At 39.4% G+C, this 20,678-nt stretch overlaps 1 protein-coding gene and 4 non-coding genes across 5 annotated transcripts in view; 1 reads left to right on the plus strand and 4 right to left on the minus strand.

The window, feature by feature from the left end:
• The window catches only part of LOC100700197 (contactin-associated protein-like 4), a 143,477-nt gene that overhangs the window by 82,584 nt on the left and 40,215 nt on the right, over positions 1-20,678 (plus strand). Inside the window, exons 10-13 of the mRNA XM_005476783.4 lie at positions 1,705-1,876; positions 15,649-15,755; positions 17,477-17,596; positions 19,463-19,663. Coding sequence (XP_005476840.1) covers positions 1,705-1,876; positions 15,649-15,755; positions 17,477-17,596; positions 19,463-19,663 — 600 coding nt within the window. The remainder of the gene's footprint in view (positions 1-1,704; positions 1,877-15,648; positions 15,756-17,476; positions 17,597-19,462; positions 19,664-20,678) is intronic.
• trnal-uaa (transfer RNA leucine (anticodon UAA)) lies at positions 4,487-4,569 on the minus strand. Its single transcript has one exon. It is a non-coding gene; the product is annotated as a tRNA-Leu (tRNA).
• trnal-uaa (transfer RNA leucine (anticodon UAA)) lies at positions 4,995-5,077 on the minus strand. The gene has a single exon. It is a non-coding gene; the product is annotated as a tRNA-Leu (tRNA).
• Positions 8,583-8,665, minus strand: trnal-uaa (transfer RNA leucine (anticodon UAA)). Its single transcript has one exon. It is a non-coding gene; the product is annotated as a tRNA-Leu (tRNA).
• Positions 9,550-9,632, minus strand: trnal-uaa (transfer RNA leucine (anticodon UAA)). Its single transcript has one exon. It is a non-coding gene; the product is annotated as a tRNA-Leu (tRNA).

Here is a 20,678-nt window from a genome sequence, read left to right on the forward strand (position 1 = left end):
CAAATGCTCTGTAGTGATTAATCATGGTTAGCTGGCCTGCCTTACTGGCATAAGACATGATGTTTTCCATGTGGTTGGCACCCTCCTGAACCAATGACTTAGGCTGAAGATAGCACAGGCAGGCTCCACCAGCTGAGATACACAGTCTTTAAGTGCCGGAGTACCGGGCACCACGGTCTTCTGCCTTCCCTGAATTCTGCCTCCTGAGCTCAGCTCTCACCCAAGCCACTGTAAAGAAGAGCTGAGGAGAAGCTAGTGTAGAAGGTGCTGCATCTGTGGTGCTTAGTGAGGGTGGTGATGGCGAAGAGGCTGGACTGGCAGAGGTTGGAGGGAGCAGCTGGTCAAATCCGTTTGCAGAGCATCTTAAACTCCTTTGATATGAACATATGTCCTGGAGGCTGACTTCTCTTCTGCTTGAAGCCAGTAATGATGTTCATTCCTCTCTACACTTCTTTGATGTTACTGCACTGCAATTTCCTGTCTAACTTCCTTTTAGAGTCCCCTTTTTCCTGTTTCAGACTGCTTTTCAACTCACGCTATGCCAACCTAATTTTTTTCCCAGTCACTAAACTTGACAACTTCCTTTTTCTCAGTTAGGAGGCACTCGATAGTGTACACAATCCAAGGTGTGTTAAAGGGAAAGGAGTGAACTCTGGTCCACATTTGCAGGATTTTAGGCACTTAGGAGTACAAGAAAAAAGCACAAATAACAGCACCTCTCTTTATGTGGTAGAAGACCTTTTACCAGAGTTTGACTTCATTTTACTCTCACTGATCATTTTACTCATGCACTGCAGTTCTGACATTTTCTAAAGGGCTTAAGGACTTACCTAAGACAGCTGTATGCAGAACAGAAGTGCTCAATGCAGATGAGATATTAACTGATCTTTAACCAGCCAGCTCTGTGGCACAAAGGGCATGTGATGTTGGATTGTGTTGATATAAGAACAGAGCAACTAATATTCAGGCACATTCACTAGCATGTGGGTGTTATGTGCTCTGTCTCCTGTATGCACTAATAAGGCAGCGGTATCACGTAAATTCTACAGATTATTTTCACTGGCACAAATGTGTGTGAAGCAGAACTTTTACTGCTTTGTGTTACATGTAAAAAAAAAAAATCTGACCTGACTCGTCCAAAATTAAAAGTCAAAATGGCTAATATGAATGCACTCAGTGCATAGTGACCTTTTCATAAATTTACTAAACTCAGTGAATTTTAACCAACACATCAGGTATTTCTTCAAAGTAAATGTTAATTTTTCCATATACAGCCAACGTGAGTATTACCAACACATCATATATAAATTCTTCCCCTTTATGGCAGACCTTTTTTAACCATTATTATGAGAAGAACCATTGAGAGACAACAGGAAAGTAGGAGAGAGTGTATGGGGGAAGACATGTGCTGCAAACTCTCAACAAAGTTCACTGTTCTTTATTCACTTGCTGTTTACTTTGTTTTCACTTCATAAGCATGCTGTAAAGCTTTCATTTATACATTTAAAGCCAGTCTGAAAGTTCCTGCAATGTCATTTTTGACACTACCACTAAACGTTAAAACCAAACTACTGGTCTTGTTAACACCTTGTGCACATGACCTGTCCTGCTGTTTTCTTTGGTGGATAGCATAATCTCATCGGTGTTGTCTTGTGATTATCTTATTTGCTTTTTTCTAACTGATAAAACTTCTTTCCCATCAAGGTTGTCCTGCTGAAGAGCACAGTGAGGAATGCAGAAACCTCTTCGAGACTTTCCAGGGCTGCATGCGTCTACTCACGGTGGAGAACCAGCCAGTCGATCTGATCAAGGTGCAGCAAAGGCTGCTGGGAAATTACAGCCAGCTGCAGATCGACATGTGCGGCATCATTGACAGGTCAGCACCAGCAGAAACCCATCTCACGGAGCTCAGATTAAATCATTTTATACCCTCGCTGTCATTGACACTGAGACGCACCGACACCGATGCAGAAATCCTTACCGCTGTGTTGCTTGGATAAGCATTCATGTTTAATTTTAGCCATAATTTGATGGAGTGGCCCTGTCATTGACTGCAGCAGTCTGTACACATACACAAGCATGACACACATTCGCCTTAGCTAATAAAACATGCTATTATTTTTCCTTGACCCTGTCTGGGGCGTTTGTACATACATATGCACAAATAATATAGTCAGTTACAATTTGTTGGTAACTCATTGCATATTCACTCTGTCATCCCATCAAGGAGTTCAGTCTGTCACACATAAACACGTAGCAGCTAATTAGGCTACTTCTAAGTAATATAACAATGAAATGGCAGAATTTTATTAACCCAAATGGGTACACGGGCTTCTTGTGCATAGAAAGACGGTTTAATTTAAAATTCTCCAAAAGGCACCAAGGCCACAAATATGTTTGAGAGGTCCAGTTCAGTGAATCCAGTTAGCAAAGGTGAAGCGCAGCAGACAGCCCATGGCTACAGCTGCCTGAATCAGCATTCATCTGTCGATATGGTTAGCGTAAGCCTTGATAAAGTTCAATGGGATGAATTACAGTAAAAATAATACATCAACACACAAACATTTAATACACAGAGACAAAATGAATGGAAACCATAATCATTGTTGTTCCATACTGTAAAATAGAGCATGTTTAATAATAGGAGTACGTGTCAATTAAATAGTTTTTCTAGCTATAGAGGTGGGTTGATGAAAAATGTCTTTAATGCTGCAGTAAGGGGGCACATGTAAAAATGCCCTGCAGAAAATACAGACCTGAGTTTTCAAATACATGGATTACTTTATGAAATAGTATATTTTAATGCGAATCTACATCTGTCCCTGTTCCAAACCAAGCAATGTTTGTCCCTAAAGTCTAACTGAGAGTGTAAAATACAAAGTAAAAGCAGTGAGTAAAAGAAAACATAAAAAGAAAGGCAATACATCTAAGGGAGTAAGATCTAAAACTTGGATATTGAACATGTGTTCAGTGTTAAAGCTCTTATCGGTAATGCACCTGCAGCTCCTCCTGCCTCTTGTATTCATTTGTTGTTCTTTTGAGTCTATTCCTGACATTCAACACGCTGAATGACAACCTTTGAAAACTGTCTATTCAGCCTGCTTGTAGGTGGAGTCAGTCTTGGTCTGGTTCTTTGTTTGGTTTTTGAGGAATAGCATTTTGTAACATTTGTCATCTTTCATATACAGCATTTTGGCTGCTGCCTTTCATCCTTTTTATTCTTTTTTTTTTGTTTGCATTATCGCTTTTAGCACCATCATTTTCTTGCTTTCTTCCATCTTTTAGGAGCTAGAGAAGGAATTGAGCATCACACATAATACACCGGGTACTTTTGCTGATCACCTGGTGTTCTCTGTGTTTGGTGCTTTGATCCTACAGGGAGTATGGATGTGATATTCAGGGAGACTCAGGGAGGGTTCAGTGAATAACGTTTGGCACAGATTGAAATTGTTTTTCTGGTAAAATAATTTATTTCCTCCCAAGAGAGCTCAGTGTTTTGCAGCAGCCGTTGAGATATGTTCCCCCTCGGTTGGTGGGTGTGCGTGACGATGGAAACATAATGGAGCTGTAGTGAATGCAAACACAACAGTGTTCACGTCTGCCAATATCATTGTATTAAAGGAATAATTTAGCTTTTTGGCATTTTCAGTGGCCAAAATCCAAGAATATGAACTAATCCACATCAGACCCGTTGAAAGAAAACCATACAATGCTACATCTTCACAAATGAACTTACATTAATCACACACGTGCTAGCGGACATATATTTTCTATTCTTGGATATAATCAGTTTGATTTTAGGTAAACTGCCTGCTGTGAATTCACTGGATAATTATCACAGGTTAATGACTGCGTGGTTCTAAAAATAGAAGGAAAGTCTAAGGAAGGGGTGTCCAACTCCAGTCCCCGAGAGCTTCGGTCCTGCAGCTTTTAGATGCAGCTACTCCAACACAGCTGAATCAGATGATTGGATTACCTCTTCAGCATGCCATCAAGTTTGGCAAAGGCCTGGTAACAAGCCATTCATTTGATACAGGTGTGTCGGAACAAGGATGCATCTAAAATCTGCAGGACAGTAGCTCTCAAGAACTGGACACCACTGCTCTAAGGTTTAATGATCAACTACATATGAAAGCTTACTCTAACACAGGGGTCTCAAACTCCAGGCCTCATGGGCCAGTGTCCTGCAGGTTTTAGATCTCACCCTGGGTCAACACACCTGAATCACATGATTAGTTCATTACCAGGCCTCTGGAGACATGTTGAGGAGATAAATTAGCCATTTGAATCAGTTGTGTTGGATCAAGGACACATCTAAAACCTGCAGGACACCAGCCTTCAAGTCCTGGAGTTCAAACCCCACCCCTGCTCTAACAGGGGTGGGGTTTGAACCCACTGGAACTTAAGGCATCACTGTAACTTCTTGGTTACAGTCACTACGTTTTACTAACACCAAAGTAAATCAGAACTCCACATGGATAGACTCTACCAGGAGTGGGGTTTGAACCCACGAGAGCATTTGCTCATTGGAACTTAAGTCCAACGCCTTAACCACTCGGCCATCCTGGTAGTTCGCCCAAGGAAACTACCAGGATGGCCAAGTAGATGTAAACGCATGTTACATGTAAGCAAATCACTGCAGTTTTACAAAGCAAGCTACGTATTGTTACTGGAGGAACAGCCCCAGTATCTTCATACAGCCAAAGCTGGCTTTCCTAGATATTATAAACACTGCAAGCATTATGGAAACTTTTAAAACACTGTCTTATTTACAACCGGTTTCAAAACAGTGTAGGAAAAATTAGGAAAAAGCTCTTTTTGCAACAACCAGCAGATACTCGCTATTATATGATACATAGACATATAAGACATGGAATCTGTATTATGCAAATGACTGCAGTTTCACTGACCTATGTATTTTTTTCCAGAGAGTGCTGTTGCTAGGTTTTTTTACACAAGGTAAGGGTTATGTGAAGCTTCAGAAAAACACATAATACCAGGAGTGGGGTTCGAACCCACGAGAGCATTCACTCATTGGAACTTAAGTCCAACGCCTTAACCACTCGGCCATCCTGGTTTCTGTAAGACCTTTCCAATACACTTGATCAAGGCATACATGAGATTGACTCTGAAGAGGGATTTTAAGTTTCTGACATAAAATCCCATCAGTCATCCACACCCAAAAATGTGAAATGTCATCCTAAAAGTATGGTACTGAAAACATTCCAGTTTAGTTTCACAATAATTCAGTTTAATGTCCATTAATTAGCAATCAATTCACTAATGCGAGCTATGTCACCAGCATGGCTAAAAGAGGTCAAATTGTTGTAAATATTAAAGGCAAATATGGCAGGGCACACGGCAGATGCAGAAAGACATTGAGAACAAGTGTAAGAGTTTCCATTTTCTAAAAGTAATTTATAGTCCTCTCAGATCTGTAGAGTAAGTCATGCACAACAGAAACAATTGGCTTCTGTCTTGATGATACACTAATTACACAACGCAATAAGAGGAAAGATTATCATAATTATGAATGTTCCTTTTGGCAAAAACCAGAAAACACACACTTATATATGATATGGCGTTCGTGAGTACAGTTGCAGACATCAGCTACACATTTTCACCAGAGAAAGAGGATCTCCTCCAGCTGGTTTAATTAAATAACTTTCCTTTCTCACATTTATCAGATTATTTTTCATGAGAATTCAGCTCCTGCTCAGATCTGGCTGCAGGAACAGAACAAGACAAAAAACAAAAAAAAAACATAGCCTCTACTGTACAGTCGTGCTTTGATTAGATTTACAGTGTGTGAGATATAAAGAAAAATGGGTCACCCCACACACACCTTCCATATAAAGGAGACTGTTATAGAAGTATATAGAAGCATCCATGTTGTTTTATACTCAACACTTCAAACTGCAAGCAACACAGTAAAATGTTTTTTAAGCAGCTCGAGTACAACACCATAACCACTCAGCCAGCCTGCTCACAACCATGGAAGAGATTTTTTTGCCTACTCTTTTGGTTTTTTTGTTTATTTTGGTGTTTCCGTGTATGATTAAATGCAGCCCACATGTATTCATATCTAATAATACCACATACTCTATATAGTACATGGAATTGCTCCTCCAGGTCATCTCTGGTGAGGTGTCTACATACCAGTGGAAGATCATATTTAGGCTTGTTCACCTAGAGCTATGAAGGATTGAGCCTGCTTTGACAGACATCAGCTGAACACGTAAAGCAAGAAAATTCTCCACCTTTCAACTGACTTGAAAAGCTGTCAAAGATTCGAAAAGAACTGTTTTGTTCCCAAGAATATCTGTGATAGCTAGAGTAGAGCCTAAATCCACATGGGTACACACCCATCTGAGTCCAACATCTTAAATATTCAGGCCTTGTACATTCTGGTGATGTACAAGGCCTGATACATGTCATGCTGTTACACTGTAACAGTCCTGGCAAAGACTGTAGCTTTAAATGTAGTGAACAGGGCCGTAACAAGATGAATCACAGAAAGTTGAATCTGCTCATCTGGACATAGTTTTGTCTTTTGCATTAATGATTGTTTATGGTTCAGTGTTTACTTGACAGACATTAACCCTGATATTCAATATGTACAAGTCTGTGATAAGTAAACTGATGGCTATTTTTTCTTAGATAAACTTGGTTTCAAGCTTGATTGCTCTTGTCAGTGGAAGAAGAGTTGCCAAGCAACCAAGGATATGTGATCACAGCCAGGGAGTAAACTAAAACATTGCTAGAGTGTCATGACACTAACATATGTGCAGTATAGCTAGTTAGAAAAATCACAGCTTACTGAAAACCAGTAAAACTGTAGTGTGGAGGCAAATATGCCTGCAGGAGAATTTTCTGTTGTTGTAAACATCTTGTTTCCATCCAAACCTGACTACAGCCTTATCTGAACACTAACTTGGTCCTCCATATTTACCGAAATTCAAAGAAACATCAAAATATGAATAGAAAACTTGTACAAAAACTAAACACATAATTAAATCAACAGGGCACTGCTTTCACTTTCACATTGTGCTGCATTCCTGTTGATTAAAATGTCACTCCAGTGATTATACCTGCATGATGGATGTGACTAAAACTCATAGCAATGTAGTCGACAGCTGTGAGATCCCTTTCTTTTTGTCAATTTGGAAAAATACTTGCCTGAGGGGATACTTTATATTTTGTCCAGTATTTTGCCCCTGAAGCCTTCCTTACTCACCGTGAATCACTTATCTTTGGCCACAAGCAACGCAATTGGCTGTTGAGTTCAGTGTGTCTTTATGAACTTGATAAAGTTCAGACAACACAGACATTTTGTACATGTACAGTGTGGTTTTTAAGGATATTTGAGTTTATGCTCATGTTAGTAGCCATTACATTGTTTTCCTTGGTCTTCATGCACGTATTAAACTGCAGTTTACTGTGGTAACGTTAACCACTCAGATTAGATACCAGGGGTTGCTTTTGAACTCACAAGAGCATTTTCTCATTGGATCCCACTTTGTTACAGCAAACCAAGTTTCCATTTTCTAAAAGTAATTTATAGTCATCTCAGATCTGTAGAGTAAGTCATGTGCAGCAGAAACAATTGGCTTCTGTCTTGATGATACACAAAGTAATAGCAGGAACAATTACCCTAATTATAAATGTTCTTTCCGGCAAAGAACACAGCAAGTGTTGAGTGATCATTAAGTACACCAGGAGTGGGGTTTGAACCCATGAGAGTATCTGCTCATTGGAACTTAAGTCCAACGCCTTAACCACTCGGCCGCTGTACGCTGTTAAGTGCCAGGAGGATTGCCAGGATTTTTAAATCGGGGAAACCAAACAACCTCTGGCAAAGTGGATGGCACAACACAGAAGAGCTACCTCGGCAGGCCAGGACTCTGCAGTCTACTTACACCTACAGGCCAGTGGACACTCTTTCAATGATGAGGATGTACACATCCTGGACAGGGAGGAACGCTGGTTTGAGCGCGGAGTCAAGGAGGCCATTTACGTGAAAAGGGAAAGACCATCTCTGAATCGAGGAGGGGGCCTAAGGGTACATCTGTCACCATCTTACAATGCTGTGATTGCAGCCATTCCCCAACTCTCTGTGAATGGTACTCATGGCCACTGATCAGTGGTCTTTGATCAACGGTCAGAGAATTTGCATAATTATGATGAAGGAACTGACCTCACAGCCCATTGTTCCTTCAGTGGGCTGGTTTCAGTCATAATGCAAATGTACTGTTTATAAGGTTTGGGAAAACCTGCAGTTAACTGAGACTGAAGAAGTCACTTGGATGACTGACAAAACGTTTCTCCCACTGAAAACGCTACGTCCAGATGAACAGAGTCAACTTTTGGAGATCCACTACAAAACATTTGCTTGAGAAGGTAACATATGATATCATATAGTAAAAGTTACTGTGTCTAGTAGAGATACATCATTGGCCAACAGACAGATGGAGTGCACCTTTCTCTTCATTTTCCTTTAATACCACACAGACACTCATGAACATGTGATTTAGTGTAAATACCATCAGCTTCTAGTTTACCACACATGTGGTTCTAAATTATACCAGGAGTGGGGTTCGAACCCACGAGAGCATCTGCTCATTGGAACTTAAGTCCAACGCCTTAACCACTCGGCCATCCTGGTGTCTGTCTCAGATGTTAATAATCTATCCAATAATCAATCCACATGTGTTATTAACTGCACCGAGTAGGTTAATAATAAATGTCCATCCAAAAACACCCCAAAACAAATCCCTGTCTTTCACAATCATTTTTTTCTATGGCAAAAAATGACCAATGAACCCAGAAATATGTAACTTTTTATCCACTACAAAACGTCTTGATGCATGCTCAATCATCCAGGTTAGTAAATCTCCAAAAGTTGATTCTGTTCATCTGGACGTAGCGTTTTCAGAATTTCAGAATTTGCATAATTATGATGAAGGAACTGACCTCCCAGCCCATTGTTCCTTCAGTGGGCTGGTTTCAGTCATCATGCAAATGTAGTGTTTATAAGGTTGGGGAAACCTGCAGTCAGCTGAGACTGAAGAAGTCACTTGGATGAGTGATGAAATGTTTCTCCCACTGAAAATGCTACGTCCAGATGAACAGAATATATACTATATGATATCATATAGTAAAAATCACTGTGTCTAGTAGATATATATCATTGGCCAAAAGACAGATGACGTGGTCTAAGGAGCTTGGAAAGAAAAGCATCTGGACTTCTTTAAGTTGCTTGAAGACGTTTCACCTCTCATCCGAGAAGCTTCTTCAGTTCTAGGGTTCAAATGGTGGAGAGTCCCAGATTTAAACCCCGTGACCCACATCCTGGCTCATGTGATTAGGTAGAGGATCATCAGGGGTCCTTTTGACATGGATAACTGAGAACCTTCACAGACAACAAATGAAGTGCACCTTTCTCATTGTTTTCCTTTAATATAACACAGTTACTCATCAACATGTGATTTAGTGCAAATACCATCCTACCGTTAACTTCTAGTTTACCACACATGTGGTTCCAAATTATACCAGGAGTGGGGTTTGAACCCACGAGAGCATCTGCTCATTGGAACTTAAGTCCAACGCCTTAACCACTCGGCCATCCTGGCACACTGCCCACAATCAAATGTATTTCAATCATGATCCACTTATACCAAGGTAAATTCTACCTTCTGCTGTGCCAGAAATATGAATTTTGTTGTGTGTCTGTCTTTTAATCTAGTGCCAGTCATCCAAACTACTCCTGGAAACTTTAAGCTGCACCTAGCAAAGAACAACTGTGATTGACTCATGAAGGGACGCTGTCATGCAGTGACTTAGGGAGCACTTGATTTGACCGGATTCAATAAACATGAATTTTCAGTATTGTTCGATCGTGTCCATTTGATTGTGGGAAGCAGAAATTATTCTCAAGATTAACATCAGAGTAACTGTGCATTCCTGCATGTACCTATACTCTAAAGTTAAGTATTGATGATGGACTCTTTATGTTTTTAAGAGTCAGATTAACAGCGTGAACTGTCTTACTTAAAAATGAATACATATTTCTGTAGGTTTAGGACAAAACCACTAAGGCCCTTCATAGAATCCATATGATGCTGACCGAATCACTAACATCTCATATTGCAGTGTGAGCTAAGTGGGAGGGCTCCTTCTTGGGATAATGAATGTTTTAGAACATTTAAACAAAATTGTGAAAGTGATTCAGAGCGCAAAACAATTTCACACATTCATCTCCTCACAGGCTCTCAGTAATTCATATTTGTTTGCTACCCCTGAGTGCATGCACATCTAAGACGTGTATAGACTTCTCATTTCAGCAAAAGCCGCATTGAATTTGAAGCTCATCAGCAGTCAGACAAAAGCATCTATATAGATCATGTACAGTATACACTACTGACACGCTGAGTCTGATTGCATCAACAGTCGCATTCCTGAAATCCTCCCTGCTACTGACTCACATGCATACACAAACACTAAATATACTGTGTAAAATAAAGGAATGGAGCAAAGTGGTAATGTGAATTTAAAGTGAAAACTAAGTGGTTTATCTTCAAGGCTCCAGCTTACTCTGAGATTAAAGTAGTATAGAGATAAATGGAGGTTTAAAAAAAAATCACAGTGTTGCAGGCTGACAGGCTGCTGAGTTAGGGCTTTTATCTAAATAAAGGCGAGGTTGCAGATTCTGTGCAGTCATCTGTTTTCTCTTAAATATTCCTGCCTGTATTCGGGCAAACACACAGTTTAACACTGTCACATACATTTACATAAGTAAACTCACACACTGAAATGTGCGTTTAGGATAGAAAGAGAAAAACACACACTGCTCAAAGCCTGCACATACTGCCGAGCACTGCATCCACCGCTGACTTAAAATTGTCTTTGTGTGTGTGTGTGTGTGTTTGTGTCAAACCTCCTGGAGGTGCCAGCCGGTCGTGGAACAGATGGAAAGCAACCGGTGTGGATAAAAACACTGTTACTCATCGTTTCCTGTTGTCCTCTCGGTGTCTTTATCTCAAGAGAATGAGGTCACATTACTCCTTTATGTGGGTTAGCAGAGACACAGCAGCTCATATGGTTAGCTGTGCTATTTTAATCTGTCACATATATTTTCTAACTTCTCTCAGGTACAGCACAGATTTTGAGGTATCTGTCTCAAAGATTGCTGTTGTGCAGTGGTTTGAGAGCTCAACACACCAGAGTAACACCTGTACAAACAAACAATGCTCAAGCAAGCTGAGAAAAAATGCTGAAAATTGAGCCTAATTACAAAACACTGCTAATACTATTCTTAAACTTTATATCACTGCAGATACCGGCTATCAACCAAAAAAAAGGTTGGTACCATCAACCTGTGGGGCTGGAAAAATAGAGTCTGTGAATATGAAAAAATGCAGGCCCTTAAATGGCCACTTCAGGCTGGTTTCAAAGGTGAGTCAATCCCCCTAGACTCCCATATTAACATTAGTCCTTTCCTCAACCGCTTATCCAATTCAGGGATTCAGGAGGGCTGGACCCTGCCATAGCCATCATTGAGTAAAAGACAGGGGTACAGCCTGGACACGTAGCCAGTCCATGAGATGTCGCCAGATTTAAAGTGGAAATAAACACGTTTATATTCAGGGTTTACAGAAGTGACCCAAGTGATCTATTCAAACTTAAAATTATGCAGTTTTGGAGTGTTGTCCTCTTTCAGTGACATGTGAGTGCCAGGACAGGCTAAACTGTGTCAACTCTAATGATTTCTGTCAGTGAACTGGACCTCGAAATCTTTATCTGCTTTCTAGTATTATGTTTTAAAGTTTGTAATAGGTATCTGTCTGTATCCCTTAACAGTATCTGTGTCTCTGTGTTACACTTTACATTATGTGGAGCAGTTGGTAATTTATCACTCATCTGTCTTTTCAAAATAAGGTTGGTTCTGGCTCCAAAATAACAAGATGGCAACAGCCGAAATGCCAGTGTTAAGGCTTAAACACAGTAATCCATGATGTCACATTGCCTATACTCATCTTTTGTGTGCAACTTACGGAAAATAAACATATTTGGGTATAATCTATGGGCCATGTTAACAGAGTGAAGAGACAAATAAGACAGGATTTACATATTTGTTTAGCTTCTAATACAACTCATGGATTATTGATTCAGTAACCTCGTGAGTGACCATGGCAACCTCACCGTGTCACAGTCATGCATCACATTTTGGTGGCAACTGAAAATATCTGAGTTGGAGTCTCAGGGCCAGTGAACAAATAAAAGTATGTATTATGTTTCTGCAGTGTTCACGGCGTTCGGTGTTCAACAGCAATGTTTCTGTAGTGTATATAAACATATAAATAAACTGATAGATGTTCAGAAATACCCAGAAGAATGAATTATGCCACAGTACATATTATAATGACATATTCAGCCATTGCAGCCATGTCATTAATAAAAGCACAATTAGTGCCTTGATTTGTGTTTTCAGCTTAAATATAACAAAATGAAGCCTCGCACATAGAAGATGCAGAAAGATGTACAGCCTTTTGAGTTTTCATAAAAGTAAAACTTATCGCAGAACTTAGAAGCAAAGAGAAACTAAATTAATAAAAGTTAAGAGCAGGTTTGTTTTTATAACTACATAAAACTTTTCTCAGGTTGCCATAGGCCATTTAACTGTTAGTAAGATTATTTCACAGCTGAAGTAATATTTTATTTTGACTTCACAAGTTGCCGACAAAGTTTTTCTCTTCCAGTTGCGCTTTAGAAAATCTTTAGACAAACAGAGCACATAATTTTCTATCTGCGACTGTTACGGCCTCAGCAGGGCTTCCTGTGAATTTAGCCTTGTGTGGATGTTCCTGCCATCTCTCCTGCTTTAGGCACCACCCTTTTTGTACAGCCGATTCTACTCAGCAATTAAGATAGAGCACTTAAGTCCAGAGAAAAGGTGAGCTCTGGTGCCAGAGAGGCTTGTTGGTTTTGCAGCTAGTGAGCTGTGTGTGTGGTGGCTCTGTGGAGAGGAGTGTGTTTCAGTGACTTTTCAGTTTAGTGACCAACTCCTGGGTTTTGTTTTCTTTCTTTAAAAGTTGATAGTGGCTTGTCTGTCTCTTTTGATTTATTAATTAATTAAAATTAAATAACCTTTAACAATTTTGCCTCCTTGTCTACTTTTTTAAGTTGGACATTTTTTGTGACTTTACCGCATCCCTTGGACTTTTTAGGGGAACGTAACAGTGACGTTCACTTAAAATAGCGTTGTTTTCTTACCTTCTACCACTGTGTGCCAAAGAATTCTGCTCTTTGCAGTTGTGGACGTTTGCTTTCTAATAACAAACTGCTCTGTTTTATTATAATAAATTACACATTGCCTTTCATCACAACAAATCTCCCACAGTGTACAAAGTAATCACGAGTCACATTTGCAAACATGTATCTGACAAGTCAGGGAAAAATGTAAAAGCACGATGATGCAAACAAACAAAAAACTGGGATCTGGAGTCACTGACGCAAGTTGTAAATATGATTACAGTCTCTACAATATTTGTCATTGCACAGGCAGTTTATAACTCCCTTAGTAGCTTGTGATCTGCACACATATCCACTGTAGATCATATAAATGTAGGGGAAGGGGAAAGCAGAGATTTTAAATGTTGCAGTTTAGTGATTTCATTTCCAGCGCTGAAACTTGAGATTTTTACAGTCTCTGCCTGCCTCCTTCAGTCCACTCCATCCCTCCTCCTCCCACACAGGACTGGTGTCATGATGGTTACAGCAGTATGATATTTATCTATAAATAACACACATAGCTTCAGTAAGGTCTCCTGGGATCTGGAGTCATTGATGGAGCTTCTTCAAACAGTCTTGCAGCAGTCAGAGAAGATCTGCCGCTGAGAAGAAGCGAAAAGATATCCTCTGTTCACTGGAAAACTTTTCCTTTTATATAAAATGAAAGAAAAATCTAAAGCACGAGTCTGTGAAGTAATGAAATTATTCTTTTGATCTCACAGAGGAAAGGTATTTCAATGGATATTTTCCATTAAGCATAAGGAAATCAATTTCTTTTTAACCCAGCAACATCTCAGATTGTACCTAAATACAAAAACCAACACTGGAAATGATTGAAAATTTTTATGTCGTTTCACTGCTGTTTAGTAGCACATTAGGTGGATTTAGAGTCTTAGGATAAATGACCTTGAACATCTGCAAAAAACGTTTTCCCCCTCTGTGAAATGAAAAGGTGAATTTTAGAAGCAGAGCTAGTCTAATGACGGTGTTTTTTATGTTTGTTTGTTTTTCTTCTCAATATATGCTTTTGATCTGTGACGCCAAGATTCAAAGTGCATTTACATGCCAGTAAATACCTTTATTACAATGACACCAAGGCACACATTATACAACAACATGTGAATAATTTAACTCGGAGACTTCCCCAGCCTTAGAGGAGCATTGAAATGAATATTTGGGTGCAGTTAATATAACATCAGCTTCAAGCTGTACAGATACTTCAGAAAGATTTATTTTCCATACACTCTTTATGTCTGTGAATAATGTATGTGTATATTATCTTCAGATTATTCATTTATCTTTTAAATTACTCTTATAACTCACAGTAGGTGGCATAGTCTGATGAATGTTTTACACTGCTGCAGAACAAAATACTGTATAGAGGACAAAAATCCTATTTCCACATATATATAAGCATGTTTTTCTTTAATGGGTGATAATAACAGACTCGAGCAGAATTAGTGAGACAAAAGCAAACGATTTCTGATCAATGTTGACATCAAACTGAATCAATAGTAGAAAGAAAAATTCTGTCTGAAACTGACCTCATTATTTTGAAACTTTGACCATTTTCCTTATAAGATCTGTGACAGTATACAGCAGAAAATGAGAAAAAGCACAGTAGATCCCCATGTAACACATTAATCTTGTTATTTTTCACTGTCAAACTGAAATTATCTTTTTTTTGTCATTTATTTCTTCCACACAAAAGTAAAGTTTACAAGGCAAACAATTAAATGCTCGGTTGCTAGATCAACAACAGAAACACATTATGTTCCTTTTTCCTCAAGGTGCTGCTGTTCTGTTACTCTTTGTCATGGTTCCTGTGGGATCTGTTAGTTTATTTATGTATTTAGTGTTTTTTTCTTTCTTTGCTTTTTGTGTTTGGTTATTAGACGTGTCTTAATGGTAGTTACTTGTCTTGTGATTTGCTTTGAAGGTTATTTTGTGGTGATTTCACTTCCTGCTTCTGTTGCTTCCTGTCTTTTTTCCCGTTTGATTATTTCCACTTGTGTTTCCCTTCTTTCTTTCCCCTTGTCCTTGTCAGATTGCTGTTTGCACTCTCTTGGGTTTATCTACTGTTCTACATAACATAACATAAAATAACAATTAAAAAAAAAAATCCATTTGTTCCCATTTGGTCGTTTGGGGTGTTTTTTGTCAGTTTTGTCTGCATCTGCATCCTGCATCAGGATCTTCTCTCCAGCTACACGTTACAGTCTGCTCTTAAAATGGTTTAATCAAACTTAATGCAGCATGGTGTTTTTTCCTGTTGTTGATATGGTCTCTTTACTTGCAAAAACTTGATGAAAACAGGTATTTCTTCCCCTGGTTTAAACATATCTCTCTGTCTCTCAGGTGTTCTCCCAGTCACTGTGAACACGGTGGCCGCTGCAGCCAATCCTGGACCGTCTTTCACTGTAACTGCTCTGACACCGGCTACAGCGGAGCAACCTGCCACAGCTGTGAGTCACCTGACAGCTAAACATGTGCTGTTTAGCACATGTTTAGCTAAACAAATGGAGAAAGATGGGGGGAGGGGTAAGAGGGACAGATGAAATGCAAATGAGGAACAGATAGCGTGTCAAGCAAGATAATGAGGATGTTTTTCATCTTGAATAATTTAAACTAGGAGGGGAAAAAAACAGGGAAGGGTAATGGAAAATAAAATCAATTAAAAATGTCTTTGGTGGGTTGGTTCAGTCAACATTATTAAGTTACTTACAACATACCCAACATTTTACAGTGATTCCTGCCGTTATTGTGTGTGACAACCAAAGCAAACTCTAGGGTGGTACATAACTATGTATTGTAATTGATTTTTTTTTTCCTGTTGCTACTTCTTGCACACTCATATGGTACCCTACATTATCCCCCTTTTTGACTCTAAATAAAAAAAGCTGAGGGTCATTTTCCCATAGATCTCTATACAAACAGACTTTATACACCTCAGGAAGTCACTTCCTGCTGGCCAGGTTTAAAGCACTTCTGCATCAGCTTGATTTTTTGACACCTGATTTGTGTTATTTACAACTTTTTCACCTATTACATACTCGCATGCGATGAGTATGGAAGCCACAGAAGCCTGCCACTCAGATTTTCAGCCAGCCAGAAGAAAGATCACTTGAAGAAAAGTAGAAGAGAGCTAAGCATCTTGTCTCTGATGGTGCATTAACTGCACCAATGCTCAAAATAAGACAAATAAGAACTATCTTCAACTGTGGCTCTGCTGTAGAGAGAGTCTGAGAATAAAAGTATGTCATTTAAAATGAATATAAGTATTTGTTGGAGAATAAATGTTGACAAATACCTGCTTAGAAAATATTGTTTATCTGAAGGAAGATGAAAACTCTTGTGTGATCTTCTGACTGCTTGCGTGTCCATAAATCTTTATTATGGAATCAAACTTTAAATGAGGTGTCCCCGGAGATCTATTTTTATTACCTGCACATCTTTTCTCTCTATAATGCCTTTTTGTGTATAAGGTGATATGATGGAGGTTAATGAGACTGTAGCTGTGACTAAAATACCAAAGAGGGAATAAATAAATAAAACCGTGACAGTGAGTTGAGCTTGCAGGTGAGATTTAGTGTCTGTGTGCTGACTGCCTCGAGTAAAATCCTCAAGACTAAAGCAAGGAGAGTTTCCCACATGGTTCACCTCTGGTCTCATTTTTATTTCTGATGTTTCTTTGAAAACTGTTCTCTAACCACACTCAGGGAGTGTGAGGAATAAAAAGCCGTTAGCTGTGGAGAAGAAGCGAGATAAACAGGTGAGCAGAGTGTGGGAACTTTCAGATATGGATTTGAATTGAAGGGCTCCTTTCTTTGACTGCAGAAGATGCACTGTTGTGTGCTTGAGACGGAGATGAGCGGAAGGAAGACTTATGGAGACACAGAGAAAGAGGCGAGAAGGTCTGATAAAGTTAAATTTATTGCGGCTGTGTATTCCCATCAGTCATTACTGTCATCTCCAGTTGGATTAAACTTTAGTTTATGGGATGCCGGTGCAGAAAAGGAACCTCCGATTATTTTTTTTCTCTGATTATGAGACTTTTATTCAGTTGTGATACATACGTATGAAGCAGCACCCACAGCATAGTGATCCTCCACAGTGTGTGATCTTCATCCCCTCGCAGCTCCGGTGGGTCAGCGTGTTGATGTAGTTCTCATTATTTTCCTCCCAGCTGTGTACGAACAGTCCTGCGAGGCATACAAACACAACGGCAACACGTCAGGACATTTTTATATTGACGTGGACGGCAGTGGACCGATCAAACCACAGCTGGTCTACTGCAACATGACAGGTGACACACACACACACACACACACACACACACACATGCTTTTACACCTTGCCTGCCTCCCATCATCACTCAACCTTTTTCATGATTAAGATGATTACATAATTTTAAATGATGTCCCCGCTTATCACACCCAGATCCACATTATCCACCTTAATCTTTTTTTATTTCATCCTAAACTTCAATCACTGCCTCTCCTCCTGTCTCTCTTTCACTCAATCTTTCATGCCCTTTGTGTAATCATATAAATGAACTATGATGACTCTTCACCTTTCTCTGAATCACATGCTTACTTTGTTTTTTGTTTTTTTGTGAAAATTTACCACCTAGATCTGGGCTGGGCTATTTCAAGGCTAACACTAAGAATAGGAGTAACACACTAACTTAACATGTGTTTGGTAGCATGAAACATGAAAAATCCACACACAGAGTGAGCCGAGCTGAAATCACCCACTCAGAAAGAAATGAAAGAAAAAGGTTTTATGTTTTTATTTATCTTTAATTATAGCGTTAGAAATAAACGTTAGAAAACAAGGTCAAACATTTACTACTGAAGGACTGGGAAATTTATAGCAATCAATAGCATTGCTAACCATTGCACCTTTATATCACCACTTTACATTAATACATCAAATATAGATTAAAAAACAAAACATAACTGTAAAACTTAGCTGATGAATCAGCTGGCTGGTTTGCAGAAGATCAAATGACCATTAAATACTTTTGATCAACTATGTGGATAATTGATCTGTTCCTGTTTTTTCCAGTAAAACGTTTCCAAGCTCCAGCTTCTAAAATTTGACATTTTACTTTTTTCATGTGGTATTAAAAGGGCAGATATGTGTCAGGGGTGATTTATGATAAAAGAATCGCAGCAATACTGAAAGGAAAGGTTTACAGGACTGTTGTGAGACCTGCTATGATATATTCTTATATTCTGGTTGTTCTTGCAAAAAGACGGGAGGCGGAGCCAAAGGTGCTAGAGTTGAAAATGCTAAGATTTTCTTTCCCTCCTGGAAGTGACCTGGTGGGAGAGGATTAGAAATGAGTATCAGAGGAACAGCTCAAGTTGAGCAGTTTGAATGCAAGTTTAGAGAGTCAGGGTCGAGATGGTCTGGACATGCGGAGAAAAGGGATAGTAGATATTTTGCACAGCAGTAGTTGAACATGGAGCTGCAAAGAAGAGGAAAAAGAGGAAGACCACAGAGGAGGTTCATGGATGTAGTGAAGGAGGACATGCAGCGGGTTGTTCTGACAGGAGAGCATGGTAGCAGATCGGGGGAGATGGAAGCAGATGATTCGTTCGGCAAACTCGAAAGTAAAGCACTGAAGGAAAATAAGAAGATCCAGCATGAAAAGGGCAGCTTGATCAGCTCTGTTGCATCATAGCAAAAGATTTTGTGGCTAAAAACTCCCGGTCAGCTCGAGTCCTTCAGTGTTCACCTGTTCTTCCTGTGGGTACTCCGACTTCCTCCCACAGATTAAATAGTGATTCAAACTTGGCTGTAGGTGTGAATGTGGGAGTCTGTGGTTGTCTTCATGTCGCATCTTACATTGGAATAAGCTCCAGCCACTCCACGACACTAAACAGAAGGACCCAAATAGAGGGATATTTATACGAAAGCAGATAACTCTTGAAACTGTGCTATTTTCTAAAAAGTATAATCTGCAGAAATATAATTGTCATCCATTTCACTTTCTTCCATCACAGGCCTATTTGTGTAGTTACATCATGCATATATAGCTAATTTCACAGTCTGGCTACTTAGATGGTATTTAAATGGTACACATTCTAGGAAAGAAACTCTTTGCAGTCATATTGTAATAATAATAAATGAGTATAAATTGCATGCTCGTCTTTCCCACCAGAGGAAACCACATGGATGGTGCTCCTGCACAACAACACGGAGCTGACCCGAGTGCGACCCTCTCCGGCTGTGTCCCAGCATTCGGTTCACTTCGACTACTCAACTCAAGAGGAGCAGCTGCTGGCTGCCATCAGCCAGTCAGAGCACTGCGAACAGGAACTGTCCTACCACTGCAGGAAGTCCCGCCTCCTCAACACTTTGGGTAAAGAATTGCTGTTAGTTGCAGTATAACATTAGATGTCTTTCTTTATTATTCTGTAGAGGATTATTCTGATGCTGCTCAGCTGGAACAACTGGAAGTGTTACAGTTTAAAAAGCGCATAGCTATGAAAATGTTTTCAACCTGCAAACACTAAACTCTGTTCTGTAGCATGAAGTGTGCCAGTCCTTGGCTCGTTGTTCATTTCCCATTTGCTGCGAGGCAAAACATTTCTCTCCACTTTGACGATGTTCTGTAATATGAGTGCTTGATATTCACTTTGTATTTCCCTCTCTGAAAATAGATACTAGTTTCTCAGTTCAGTTTCTGACAGCTTTATCTTAGACAACTTGAATCGCGTTCTCTGTTGCTGCTGAAATTTTCTTTATGTACGTTACACTTCAGTAATTCTCACTATTTAAACATCCTATTTAATCCCTGTAATGTTTAAACTGTAGTTAAAATATTGACGTTGAGGTTTTAACTATGCTTTTTCCTTTTATTATGTCTTAAGAAAAAAGACTGACAAACAAGACAAAAACTTGCTTTTAATTAATGTGTTTGGGTCAAAAAGAAAAAAATCAATAAAAACTTGATTAGGCTGACTCTGTTCAGCTGGAGCTCACAACATCATACGCTCACTCTCAGCCTGAGAACAACAAACTTATTTCACTGCTTTCTTCAAACTTAGTTTGGTTGCAGGGATTTTCTTGTCTTTCACAAATGATTCAGAAACATTGATTGTTCAGGATTTGTTAAAAACCTCCCCCTTTTGGAATGAGTATCGAGTTGGATTAGCGCTTTCTTTGTTTGGTCATGTGTTTTGTTGTGATTGCATTGACTCAGAGGCGGTGAGTATTAGAAACAGAATTAGAATTACTTTGATAGTAGCAGTGGATTCAACAGCTTATCCTTTCAGAGTCTGTGTAAAAGAGCACCCGAACATTCAGAGTAGAGAAATAAAAAATAAAAAAAACATTGATTTAACTTATCAAACGCTGGTCTTGTGATGAAATGC

This window comes from Oreochromis niloticus, linkage group LG18, assembly GCF_001858045.2.
Source record: "Oreochromis niloticus isolate F11D_XX linkage group LG18, O_niloticus_UMD_NMBU, whole genome shotgun sequence".
In the NCBI taxonomy this organism is placed as follows: domain Eukaryota; kingdom Metazoa; phylum Chordata; class Actinopteri; order Cichliformes; family Cichlidae; genus Oreochromis; species Oreochromis niloticus.